The sequence below is a fragment of the Amaranthus tricolor genome, chromosome 10, assembly GCF_026212465.1.
Source record: "Amaranthus tricolor cultivar Red isolate AtriRed21 chromosome 10, ASM2621246v1, whole genome shotgun sequence".
Taxonomy (NCBI): Eukaryota; Viridiplantae; Streptophyta; class Magnoliopsida; order Caryophyllales; family Amaranthaceae; genus Amaranthus; species Amaranthus tricolor.
In genome coordinates this window covers 10,920,008-10,932,830 of record NC_080056.1, presented here as the reverse complement: position 1 = coordinate 10,932,830, position 12,823 = coordinate 10,920,008, and the positions used below count along the sequence as shown (strand labels likewise).

Below are 12,823 nucleotides of genomic sequence, written 5' to 3'. Positions count from 1 at the left end.
TTTCACAAAATATGTAGAAGCGGAAGCCCTTAGTTCAATCACGGACAAACAAGTCTGTCAGTTTATATGGAGAAATATCATCACAAGGTACGACATCCCCCGGGTGATCATAACAGATAATGGAAGGCAGTTCGTCAGCAAGAACACTATCGAGTACTGCGACAAATTTAACATCCAAATCAGATTCAGTTCAGTATCCAGGCCACAAACTAACGGTCAAGTGGAGTCCGCAAACAAAGAGATCCTGAATGGCATTAAGAAGAAGATAGAGGGAGTCAAAGGTAATTGGGATGAAGAACTACCAGGCATCTTATGGGCAAGCCGAACAACCACCAAAGACGCAACGGGGCATACACCTTTCTCTTTAGTATATGGATCTGAAGCCGTGCTCCCAGTTGAAATAGGCATACCCTCTACAAGGGTCACCTACTACTCACACGACGAAAATGAGGAAGGAAAAAGAGCAAACTTAGATCTGCTGCCGGAAACAAGAGGAAACGCGATGCTGAGATCAATAGCACAAAAACAGAAGATGATCCGTAGCTTCAATCGCCACGTAAAAACCAGACGCATTCAAATGGGTGATTTGGTCCTTCGAAAAATAGAAGCTACGGGAAAGATCGTGGAAAAAGGAAAGTTAGGAGCCAAATGGGACGGCCCTTTCAAAGTCACCCGCATCATCAAACCGGGAACTTTCGAACTAGAAGACGTGAAAGGGAAAAAACTACCCCGTCCATGGAATGGAGACCACCTAAAGAAATTCTACATTTAATAAAATTTGCAAGGGGCAATCAGTTACTAGTATCAGTGTTAGCAGCATCAATCCGCGACTACACTCATCCCGCAACGTAGTTGCGTTGTCATTCGAATTCACTTTTGTATTCTTATCAATCCTTTATAACAGAAGTTTCAATTTCAGATTATCTGGTACCTATGTTCGCAACTATTTGGTAAAAATCTATTGCAAATCTTATTAAATCAGTAATATCCAAAAGTCGGACCCCTTGAGAGAGGTCCCATTATCAAGTTATTCTAAGTCACTAACGAACCTATGACTTCGACAAGTCGGACCCTCAGTTTGGGGTCCCCCTAGTTCAAAACATTCTAAGTTTTTACAAGGATGTTTCCCAACCGGGACATCGATAAGTCGGACCCCCAGTTTGGGGTCCCCTAATTCAAAATATTCTAAGTTTTTACAATGATGTTTCCCAACCGGGACATCGATAAGTCGGACCCCTAGTTTGGGGTCCCCTAGTTCAAAATATTCTAAGTTTTTACAATGATGTTTCCCAACCGGGACATCGATAAGTCGGACCCCCAGTTTGGGGTCCCCTAGTTCAAAACATTCTAAGTCTTTACAATGATGTTTCCTAACCGGAACATCGATAAGTCGGACCCCCAGTTTGGGGTCCCCCTAGTTCAAAATATTCCAAAAGATGTTTCCCAACCGGGACGTCGATAAGTCGGACCCCCAGTTTGGGGTCCCTGAGTTCAAAAGAAAATCCAAGTCTCCCAAAAAGATTACCCGCGACCGGGACATCGACAAGTCGGACCCCCCTACTGGGGTCTGAAGGCTGAAAATATTCTAAGTCCAAATTTCCTTGATGTCGCCTATACGTGACATCGAAAAATCACGTCCTTTAAGTAGTATTCCGCGGCCTCAGAAGAAAGAAGCCACGGCTCAACAAATAGAAGCATGGATATCACGAAAAATCAGGAATATATACATCGAATATTCAAAATATAGTTGAATGTTTACAAAAAACAAGGTTACTAAAATACAAGATTATACATCGTCAAAAAAGGCCTCGACATCTTCACCCGGCGGCGGAGGAGATTCGATCCTTCCCTCTTCAAAACTCGGGGTGAAGCTGACATAATCTTCAACATTGAACGGCTCCACCCCGATCTCAGACAACTCCCGGGACAAGCTCTGGAGGTTCCGGCCTTCGTCAATAATGAGATTCGATAGATCAAGGCATAGAACCTCCAGGTTGGAGAGCGTCAAGTTCTCTGGGACATCTGACGCCGGAGGAGAAGAGAGAGCCAGCTGCTCCAAGTCGAGACTTAAAGCCTCCCTCTCAGCCTCGGCATTTATCTTTTCAGACCAGGCCCTCTTTTCGGCCGCGTCCCAGACCGTGTCGACCAGTACCGCCGACTCCCCGTCCAAGACAGGAGCAAGGTTGGACAAAGCTTCACTCCCCTTTTGTTCAGCAGTTTGCTGAAGGGAAGTAAAATCCATGCCCAACTCTGCGGCAGCCAGACGATACTTCTCGTCACTAATCATGGTTCCGGCCTTCACCATCTCGGCCGTCAGATCTCCGAGAAACTTCGACGCTTCCGGCTCATCCGAGAGAAGCCAATCTCGAGCTATCCGGGCCTTCCTGGTTAGGCACAATTTGTATACTTTAGCCGCGGATAGAATCATTTTGAAGTGGGAAGAATCGGCCGACACTTGCTGCATTAGTTGCTGGTTCTGATGAACGAGCTTGGCATGAGTATCCATCAGCAAGCCGACCTCATGGCTGATGCTCGCGGACCTGGTGGAAGCAGCATCCAAGTTCTCAACGATCTGATCCAGCTGCTTCCTCGCCCTTTCCCGCCATTGTTCGGTTCTGACCAAGCGTTCTTTCAGCTCAGAGCACTTGGCCAGTTTTTCTTTGAGGCTCGGCAGGTCCTCCCGCAGTTTTGTTAATTCTTCGTTCAGCTCTTCGCAGCGGGAGGTAAGGGCGGCCATGGTTTCCTGGTCCGCGGCACTTTGACGGTTGGCGTCGAGCTCAAAGGCCAACCGTATGAACGCCTGCAAAGGAACGATTATTAAAGAAATCCGGAAGCAAAAAATAATCATATTACTGAGTTTAAAAGTTATTACCTCCGCCGCCGAAGCTTGTGCTTGACGCACCCTATCACGGGGGGGCATAGATTCTAAAAGGTCGACGTCCACTTTGCTGATTAAGTTGGACGTCGCCCTGTTAAAGCGGACTACTAAGCCCTTATGCCCCAGCTCCGGAAAGGGTGTGTCGCGTCGAAAAGGGGAAACCTCCCGACGACGGTAAACCTCGGCATACTGAGAGGAGGGAGCCGCGGAAGATTCCCCCATTTTCTCCTTCCCTTTATCTGAAGATGGCCGTGGAGAGTCTTGAAGGGGCGAGGTCTCCTCTTCAACTGGCCTTATTTGGAGGGGCCGGGCGGTAGGGACCGCGCCCACGGAGGGCCTCTTTGCCGACTTCTCCTTGTGGGAAGAAGAATCCCGCTTCCTCTTCTTCTTCCCACTCTTTTTTGTCGCACCCCTCGTCTGAGGAGGAACCACCCTCTCAGATTCATCGGGGATATGAACCTGCTTTCTTTCTTCAAGAAGTCGGAGAGCCTCTTGCTCCGAAGGCACGTCCTCCAGACCCTTCTCCATGGTTGCCGAGTCCTACAAAAGAAGAAGTTAGGAAGAATCAACAAAAATCTTTTTTCAACAGAACTTTGTATAGAGATATACCTTTGGAGGAAGGGGAAGAGGCTTATCCTCGGCCCGCTGGATGGCCCCTGAAGCAAGTCTCAGAACACTGAATTTCTTCATTAGTTCAGGACTCTTGGCTCGAAGATTTTGCTTGGCTATCCCTGTAGAAGCATGAGTTAGCAACAGTCAAACGTACTATAGAAAAGGAAAGGAAGAAACTCGACAACTCTTACTCCGATCGATAGCCAAGCTAATGCCGAAGGCTGAGAGGAGGTTCTCATTCTCCAGCTCAGGACGACCAGGTATCCAATTAAGTTGGACGTTCATTGGTTTCCTTCCCAATTGAACGTCCATCTTTGCATATTCTATGATCACCGCATCGTTAAAGGAACATTGCGGGATCCCATTATTAAAACCCGAGAGATTGGGCTTTATATCAAAAGAGGTCTTGATATTCCATCCCTCTGAGTTGTATAAGTATGCGAATTTTGTCCTATACCCCTTCTGGTTATCGGGGAGGTCTTGGACTATCTTCAGTCCTCGACGGTGGGTGAAAGTAATCCAGCCACAGCCGTATGATTGGGAATTACATAGGCGGGCTCTGAATATATATCTAAAAGCTGTGAGTGTTGGTGGCACGGCCAAAACTTTACACAAGATCAAAAAGGCCACCATACAACCCCAGGCGTTCGGGTATAACTCGGGCACTGAGACGTCCAAAAACTCTAACACCTCTCTAAAAAACGGGTGAAGAGGAAATCTAAGCCCTAATTCAAAAGAAGGGAAGTATACGGCTATACAATGTGGAGGGGGAAACCTAACGGTGTCATAATTCCCCGGGGTAATAATATTTATGTTATCTTTTAAACCCCATTTTTGAGAGATGGCCTCCCGACGGTTGTCTAGATCTCTCTTAGTCTGTACGTCAATAAAGTAATTTAGAGGCCCGCCGTCTGGAATGTAGAATGGAGGAGGAGCTGGCGCCGCACTCTCTCTTCCTGAAGACTCGGCTGATCCTTCAAGGTTTTCCATATCTACATACAATAACCCTTCTAGGTCAGGATTTATTCGCGGCAAGTAATTTGGAAAGAAAGCAATGCTCACTTCCCAAGGAGCAGTTTTCATAATCTCCGGAGGGTATATAGGAGATACGGACGACTCATCCCCAGCTTTTATTGGTTCATAATGGGGGGTAATTCTCACTGAACTACTTTCATCCGAGTCATCCATTGGTAAACCCTTTTTATTAAGACGCCTACGTACTATCAAAGGAGTTTCCGGCAAGTTAGTAGGGTTGGTGTCTGAGTTAGTAGTCGCGACATCCATGATAATAATAAAGTAAAAGCCGAAACTTGTAAAGAATGGAGACTAGATTCATAAACAAATTCAAAGTTCTAGGCTAGCATTCATGAACAGATTGAAGATATTCAAGAAATTCGAGAACAGTTTGAAGAATAACTTGAAGAAATTCGAAAAATCTGGGAAAAGTTTGAATACCTTAGAGAAATGTGAAGATTCGTCAGAAATTTGATGAAGATCTGTCAGAAACCTTGAAGATCTTCGAAGGATTTATCAGAAGTTTGAAGGAGGGATGAGGATTGTCCGAGCGTCTCTCTCTACTTTCTCTCTTGCAATTTGAAGATTTGAAAAGAGTTAATGAAGATTAGGTAAGATGGAACTATTCCAACTACCCTATTTATAACGGCAATAAATGCTTCACGTTGGGTTTGAACAGTTGAAAGAAAAGTTGAAATTCCAAATGAAAGCTGGGAAGTCGATAAGTCGGACTCCCAATGAGGGGAAGCCAACAGATTTCTTCTTAAGTGTTTAATAATGTCCGTGAGGTCTATTAGTCGGACCCTAGTTGAAGGGGTGATTTTGCAAATTTTTTCTAAGTGTTAAATCCTTGAATTTAGCTGGGAGGTCGAAAAGTCGGACCCTCAATTAAAGAGCAACATCATCAATTTGTTTAAGTATCAAACCATCCAGCCGGTGAGTCGATAAGTCGGACTCCCAGGGAAGGGTAGAATATGTATAATTATTCTAAGTCCTTCAGACAATGTCCGGAGGATCGATAAGTCTGACCCTAAATTGAATCTCCTGAAAGGGAAATCATTTGAAGAATGAAGGTCACACGTTCAGCTGTCCGACTTATGGACATGACAAATGAAATGTGATGGAAGGAAACATGAAAATTTCTTAAGAGGATTTCCGTATGGTCGATAAGTCGGACCCCCAAATGACCCTAATCCAAGTAAAAAAAAAAAAAAAAAAAAAAAAAAAAAAAAAAAAAAAATTCTAAGTATAGAACCTCTCATGTGTGTCCGTGGGGTCGAAGATGCGAGTTCTGGGGCTCATTCCGTATCATGCTGGAATAAAGAGGGCTGCTTGGACCAAGTACTGAATATTTTTAAAGATATCCGTGTGGTCGATAAGTCGGACCCCCAGGTGGTCCTTCTCTTTCTCAAAATATTCTAAGTATTGAAGGAGGATTCCCGTGCTGAACTTACGAATAAAGACGCAAACTATTAGTTCGCGGCATAGTTCAACCATAGGGGTAAAAATGTTGAGAAGAATGCAATGCCGCGTCATTACCAGGAATCTGATTCGTAAATACCCTTGACGTTACGCGGTATCAGTTCAAAACAGACAGTTGATTTAATCCGCACAGTCGATAAGTCGGACCCTCCTTGGGTGTTTTGTTGAAAACCTGATTTCTGCAATATCAGTGAAAGCAAGGGCCGAAATATGATGTCGCGGAATCTAGATCCCACATTCACTATTTCGCTGTTGTATTAACACGTCTGGGGCTACTCCGCGGCATACTTCAAGCCGCGGCTTCATATGTCCGTTTGACCCGTATTCAATGTGTTCTTGCCTGACAAGCTTAAAAGGTCATATCTTTTTCGTTACAATTCGGAATTTGGCATATGAACAGTCGATTCAAAGCTTTCAAGCTCAACTTTCATGATTCATCAGAAAATTCGCCAGATTGGGCATGTGTTCATCCTCATGGGGCTTTCGCATGTTCTCTATGATCGTGTCCCTTCACTAAATCAATTACGATGGGTGCATATTTATCCGCATAAAGGAAGATATTTCAGGGCGTCGGGACTCTCCCCTCATATTGTCCTTCATGCGTGGGGCTAAATGTCATGGTATTGTTTTTAATTAAATAATTAGCATCATATCCCTAAAATACCCTTTGACCTTTCGGGATTTGACTTTGACTTTTAGTCAATAGACTTTTTGGCTGGACCTCTTTTCTTCTTTGGCAGGCCCATGGGTTTTTACCTCCAGAATACTTAAATCCTTTGCCATCCCTCTCCTGTGGCTATCCTCCTTTTAAGGAAAATAACCACCCACCACCTTCCACTCTTCATACATGCTTGGCTCTCCTTGCTTCAGATGAATAACTGTCCATTCTTCCCCTGACCAGTCCACCTCCCATTACTCCCACTACTCCCATGTTAGTCCACTTCTTCTCAGAAATAACTCCCCTTCTTCACCATTATAAATAGAGGCTATCATCAAGGAGGGAGGATCATCTAAAATAGCTTTCCTAGTATCCTTGCTTACATTACTTCCTTAGCCTTCCTAAACTCTAGCACTAGTACTAGCAATCCCAATCCCGACCTTCCTTCTTGCATTCATTCTACAATCTGTCATTCATTAATTTCCGATCTACGTTCTAACTTGAGCGTCGGAGGGGTTTTCCGGGAGATCACCCCCCGGACAAGGCTAACGTGTTGTATTGCAGGAATTCAAGTCGCTTTCTCTTATAAACCGTTTCACTTGATCACTCTTCCATCAATCTCCAGGTATTTTAAGTGTCTTTTGCACTTCCTCGTTTCATTACCGAAACAAATAGTATCCTTTAATGAAATTACTTATAAAGAAAATTGGAAACAAATAAACTAAGAAACTTTTATATGATATTAGAAATTTATATTAGAAATTAGGAAAAAACATATTTATAACTTCTTTTAATTTTTAAGTGTAAAGATCGGAATTTTTCTTAAAAAACAAAAAAAAAAATTGAATATTCGAAATCCAAATTGGAAGCGGATCATGCTTTTCACCATCCAAAAATCGGATATTCAAATTTTTGGATCTGGATCGATCTGATATCCAATTTTGAACATCCCTAATATATATATCCATCATTTGTCAACCTAAAATTTTATAATATTAAAATAATATATACATTGCACGGAGTTCTATACTAGTCCTTAAAAGGAATCTTGATCCACATAATTGGACTGGGTATATGATTCATTGTTATATTGATTCAAACATGTACTATTTGAATGATTATATGAATTTAGTTTATTTGAGTTTTATGTCCTCACTTTTGAATAAATTGCACTATGTTTCCACGTTTTGGAATAATGTTTCACCGTCTGAATCTTTAAATTTTATATTGGTCCATAATTATATCAAAATTAAACCTATAATTGAAGAAAATTATATGACATAATTTTAATGATGATTTTTTTAAAAATTGTTGAGTCGATTGGTAAATTAAAATTGACGCAATGCAAAAATAATACCCTCAAAAATAACTTAAGGTATATTTGGATGGATGTAAATAAAGGGAAATGTATTGAAAGATTTCTTATTTGAATAACAAAACAGTGATTTAAAGAGATTAAATGAATAATTTTTGTTAAAGTATCAATCTCTCTTAAGAAGAGAAATATTGGGGAAAATTCTTATCTCTTTGCTTTCCTTTTCTCCTCAACATACAAGAATTACTTTCTTTTTATTTCTCTTCTTTTTTTTTTCTTTCTATCCCCTTTCTTCCTTTTTATTTTCTTCAAATTATTATCCAAACATAATCTTAAGCGATAAATAACCAATTGAAAATGACATTAATAGATTAGTCATAACTCATAAACGACTTATCAGTGTTGATTATTTGTTTAGCAAAAGTAAAAATAATTTAATCAGTCGTTTACAGGTTGGATTGTTTGATGATGTGCTCACAGATTTATTCTAGTTCTAGGCTTCTAGCCTGTTTGGATTAATTGTGGAAGTAAAAATAATTTAATTTAAGCAAAGGGCAAAGCCAATCTTAAAGATACATTTGTATAATTGTATTGTAACCTAAGGCCTCTAGAATGTCCATTAAATCAACTACTAATTTCTGGCCACATCATTGGATTTATAATCACTAAGCAGTCGCATATAACATAATGATTGAAGAGAAAATTAGATCCAAAAGATATAGTCGTACAGCCGCTCTCTTGACAGATTTTCTCATACTTAGCCCATTAAATTTTAATGTTTACTTATGTAATATGTATTTTTAATGTCCATTTATAGTATTCTTAATATTTACTTATAATATACTTAAAATCCACCGAAAACGTATTTAAATTGCCTACTTACAATATTCTTAATGCCCACTAAGAAACTTAGTTTACTAGCCTACTTACCATATACTTAATGCCTACTTATAATATTTTTAATGCCTACTTACAATATTTTTAATGCCCCAAATAAGTAATTAAGTACTAACCATATTCTAAATGCCTACTTACAATATTCTTAATGCCTACCGAGAAATTTACTTTATAATTTCTTTTTCGAGACAACCTAATTAGAGACGGTCTCTCGAAGAGACCGTCTTTCACAAGAATTTGTGATAGTCCTATTTACTAATTGTAGAGAGAGATTGTTTAATGATATGGTATTATGGTGAATTCAAAATCAAAAATGTTGAGGTAATTAATTTTAAAAAAATCGTAAATTTTCAAAATTTTATTTTTTTTTAAATGGTTAAAGGGTGAAATCGTATAAAATGGATAGGCATAGGTCAAGTCGCATGTTTTGTGTAACTTGGGCTTTTAACCACTTTTCAGAAAATTGTACGTGATATCTTGGAGGAATTAGGTGGTGATGATTTAAATTATTCTTTGCAGTTTATTTAATATAAAAAATTCAAATAAGTAGATGAATTTTATATATGAGCTGATGCAATAGCTAAGATACCATTAGATTTCATTTCACATATGCTTCTTGTAAGAAAAGGCTTGCTCATTTTATAATTAGAATGTATTTACGTTATCATCGATATGATAAGTTTAGAGGAAAGCAGCATGACTGATGTGCTTGTTTTTAGAGCACATTTATCTCCTCATTGTAGTGTCGAGTCTGGCGTTACAAAATAGTTTTTACACACTTTACGCATGATTTTACCTTACTCTTGTCTCCTTGGTGTTTTGAGGTAATTTCAGGTATTTTCGGAGATTTCAAGGTATTTTACGTGGCGTACAAGACTTCGATGCTTTGATCGAAGATTATGGAACCTTCTCCAAGCATCCTAAGTCACCCTCGAGATCCTCGCAAGGCTCAAAGACCTTCTGGCATTTCAAAGAAACATTCAGAGACGAAAATTAAGGCATTCGACAACCCATTCAGCCGAATAGCTGCTGGCTCGGGCGAATGAATGCCCCATTCGAGCGAATGCACCATAGGAACTCAAGAAACGTGCTTCAAATCTCTGTTTTGGCCGAAGAAAGAGCCTATTCTGGCGAATGACTGGGATTCGGGCGAATGGATCCAAGCGTCATTGTTTGTGCTTGAAAGTTGCTGTTTTCCTCGAATCAACTCCATTTGGGCGAATGGTTGATGATTCGGGCGAATGTAATCTGCCATTCGGTCGAATGGGTTCTAAAATCTGCGCAGTTTCTTTTCTTCTCAAACCAAACTTCGAGGGCTTTTAGGGCTTTTTACTCATTTCGTTCCTTACCTTATAAATACCCCCTTGTATCTGAATAAACCCTATACCTATTGTGAGAGCTCTTATGCCTCACTTTAGAACATCAAACATTTATTTCTTTTCTTAGTTTTAAACCCTAGATTAGATTTAATGTTCTTCATTTTGTGCTTTCTCTACATTCATGTCACTTCATTTATGTAAGTTTATTTCTTTAATGCTTTGATGTCTTTATTGCCTTCCTCTATTGCTTTCTTCTATTGCTTTCCTTTAATGCTTTCATTTAATGCTTTCTTAGTTTAGATTTAATGCTTTCATGTTCTTCAATTCCTTTAATGCTTTCTTTGTCCATTGCTTTTGTCTCTAATATGTTAGAGTAGTTTCTTTAGAGGTTTTAGGTTAGAGAAACCCTAGGTTTGGTCTTGTCTTTAATGTTTAGGATTAGGGTTGAGGTTGATGATGGTTGTTGATAGATATTCGATTCGAATCTTGTCTTTCCACTCCTAGAGAGACACAGGGCGATTATAGGTTGTTCGCGTGGCTTATAGGGTTACCAACTTCCTCTCGATATCTAGAGTGTCTTGATTGATTATCGTTCGAACTCCCTTGACCTAGCTTATCTTTATTTTCAATAGACCATCCTAGGGTGGACATAGCCTACTCCCCGCTTGTCTTTCATTATTGAGTTTCGCTTTTTATTCTTGTTATTAGTTAAGTTCACCCACCAACCAACCTTCCATATAACCTTCCCAAACCAAGTCTTTAGTCTAGCATCCCTTGTCCTTGTGGTTCGACCCCCGACTTACCATTACACTCGTTGTAGTAGTATCAGGGTGATTATAAATATTGTTTGTATAACTAGACTTTTAGTATTAACGACGTGTTAGAAACGCCTGTTATGAATCACTTAGATAACACAAGTTAGGACAAGTGGTTGTTCATTTATGATTATAGGATGTTGCTGTAATCTTAGTGAACATACTCTTGGAGATGTGATTAGAGGGATGACACCACTAAGGATGTCAATAGATCAAATGCACAAAATGTGACAATTATACTTTCAGTCATTGGTAGATCTATTATTTGCAAATCTATGGGAGAGGACTTGAATCTCCTTTTTTTTTTTAATTTAAATTAAAGGACGATGAAATGGACGATCCACTTAATCATCAGTCTAATTTGATTTTAAAGTCAACTTATCTGATATGTCTATTTTTTTCATTTCTTTACCATTTTTAGTTATTTGTAATATTTCTTACAATGATATTTATCATAAGTATGCATGTTTGAGGTTTCATGGATATATTTCTCTATATTCATTCTTGTTCCATATATGTTTAATTAGCAATGTTGGATGGCATAATGATTTGTAAAGAAATAAAGTATGCATGAATTTTTTATGAATGTAAAGAAATTATTAAACCCATCTATTTGATTATCACATTATGTTTTGAAATTCAAATTCAAGTAAAGCATGAGGTAATATACAAATCACAATCTAAAGAAGTGAGTCATCTTGTTATATAAGTTTGATGATAAGCAGATTTATCATAGAATATACATTTTTTGTTTTGAAATACTTCTATCCGATTATGACATATTATATAAAAAAATATCATTATTAATAAGTATATTAAAGCAAAAATAATATAATTTTCATCAGATTTAAATCACTTTATTCGAACCGATTCGATAACCCGAATATAAACCTCTCTCGTCTCCAATAATGTACTATTGCTGGTCGTGGGTGTTAAATTCTCAGGTCCAAGTTGGCAAATACGCCAAGTCCCCGCTGGGAAATTTTTGACGGTCAGAAATTCTCGCGAGCAGCCTCACGTGTCTCCATCATCTTTTCAAAAACCAAGTACTTAACTTATTTTACTTTTATTTTACACATAGTTATAGTCTTAGATTCCCCCAAAAATCAAAGTTTTCCTTTGATCCAAAAATAAAATATTTACCATCTCAGCCATTGGGAGGTAATTTATGTAGCACGGATTAACGTTTTAACATTATTATTATTATTATGTTACCCCTTTTGTTGAACAAGTTTTTAAATATTACATTTTTGTTGTTTTTTAGATACATTCTTTGCATTGTTCCTTATTCTATGGTTTTACATATTAAGGTTATTACTAAAAGAACAAAAATATAGTCACGTCAGATTTTGTTTTATTCATCTCATTGCACTTTTTCGTAATTAAATAGTGTTTTTAAATAAAAGAATGCTAGTAATTAAGATCTATCTAATTATATACATTGCCTGAATTAATAATAATTTAAACTTATTCATTAAATTTATTCCTCTTTATTCAAAATAATGTAACTAGAGAAAAAGTAAAATATACTTTACAAAAATAATGTGAATGATGTAAATAAATAGTAGATTATCTAATATAGTGCACGTACTTTATTGAGGTCGTCGAACCGTGAGACGACCTTAATTTGGTCTGTCTAAACTATTTTTAAAAACTGCTTCTTGTACGAGTGTGAATTTAGTTTGTATTGTTTTATTACTGTTTTTTTTTACTAATTGACTTCATGTGTGGTCTAGTTTCACGGTCAGATGGTCTCATACAAGACTTGCTAAAATTTTAACTGTTACTCTTGTGAGATATCGTATCTCAAAGAGATGGCCACAAAACAAGAAG

At 38.6% G+C, this 12,823-nt stretch overlaps 1 protein-coding gene across 1 annotated transcript; it reads right to left on the bottom strand.

Moving 5' to 3' along the window:
- Positions 1-1,420: 1,420 nt before the first annotated feature.
- Positions 1,421-4,942, bottom strand: LOC130825456 (uncharacterized). The gene is made up of 4 exons (XM_057690697.1): positions 3,682-4,942; positions 3,488-3,609; positions 2,873-3,418; positions 1,421-2,800 (listed from the first exon to the last, which is right to left on the bottom strand). The coding sequence occupies exons 1-4, from the start codon at positions 4,772-4,774 to the stop codon at positions 1,787-1,789; spliced, it is 2,775 nt and encodes a 924-aa protein (XP_057546680.1). The 5' UTR covers positions 4,775-4,942; the 3' UTR covers positions 1,421-1,786.
- Positions 4,943-12,823: the final 7,881 nt, after the last annotated feature.

Bases quoted from the DNA above. Each gene is read 5' to 3' on its own strand.
- LOC130825456 (XM_057690697.1), bottom strand. From the start codon at position 4,774: ATGGATGTCGCGACTACTAACTCAGACACCAACCCTACTAACTTGCCG. The intron at 3,610-3,681 runs GTAAGAGTTGTC...ATGCTTCTACAG, and splicing joins TAGCTTGGCTATCGATCGGA to GGATAGCCAAGCAAAATCTT. The intron at 2,801-2,872 runs GTAATAACTTTT...GTTCCTTTGCAG, and splicing joins CACAAGCTTCGGCGGCGGAG to GCGTTCATACGGTTGGCCTT.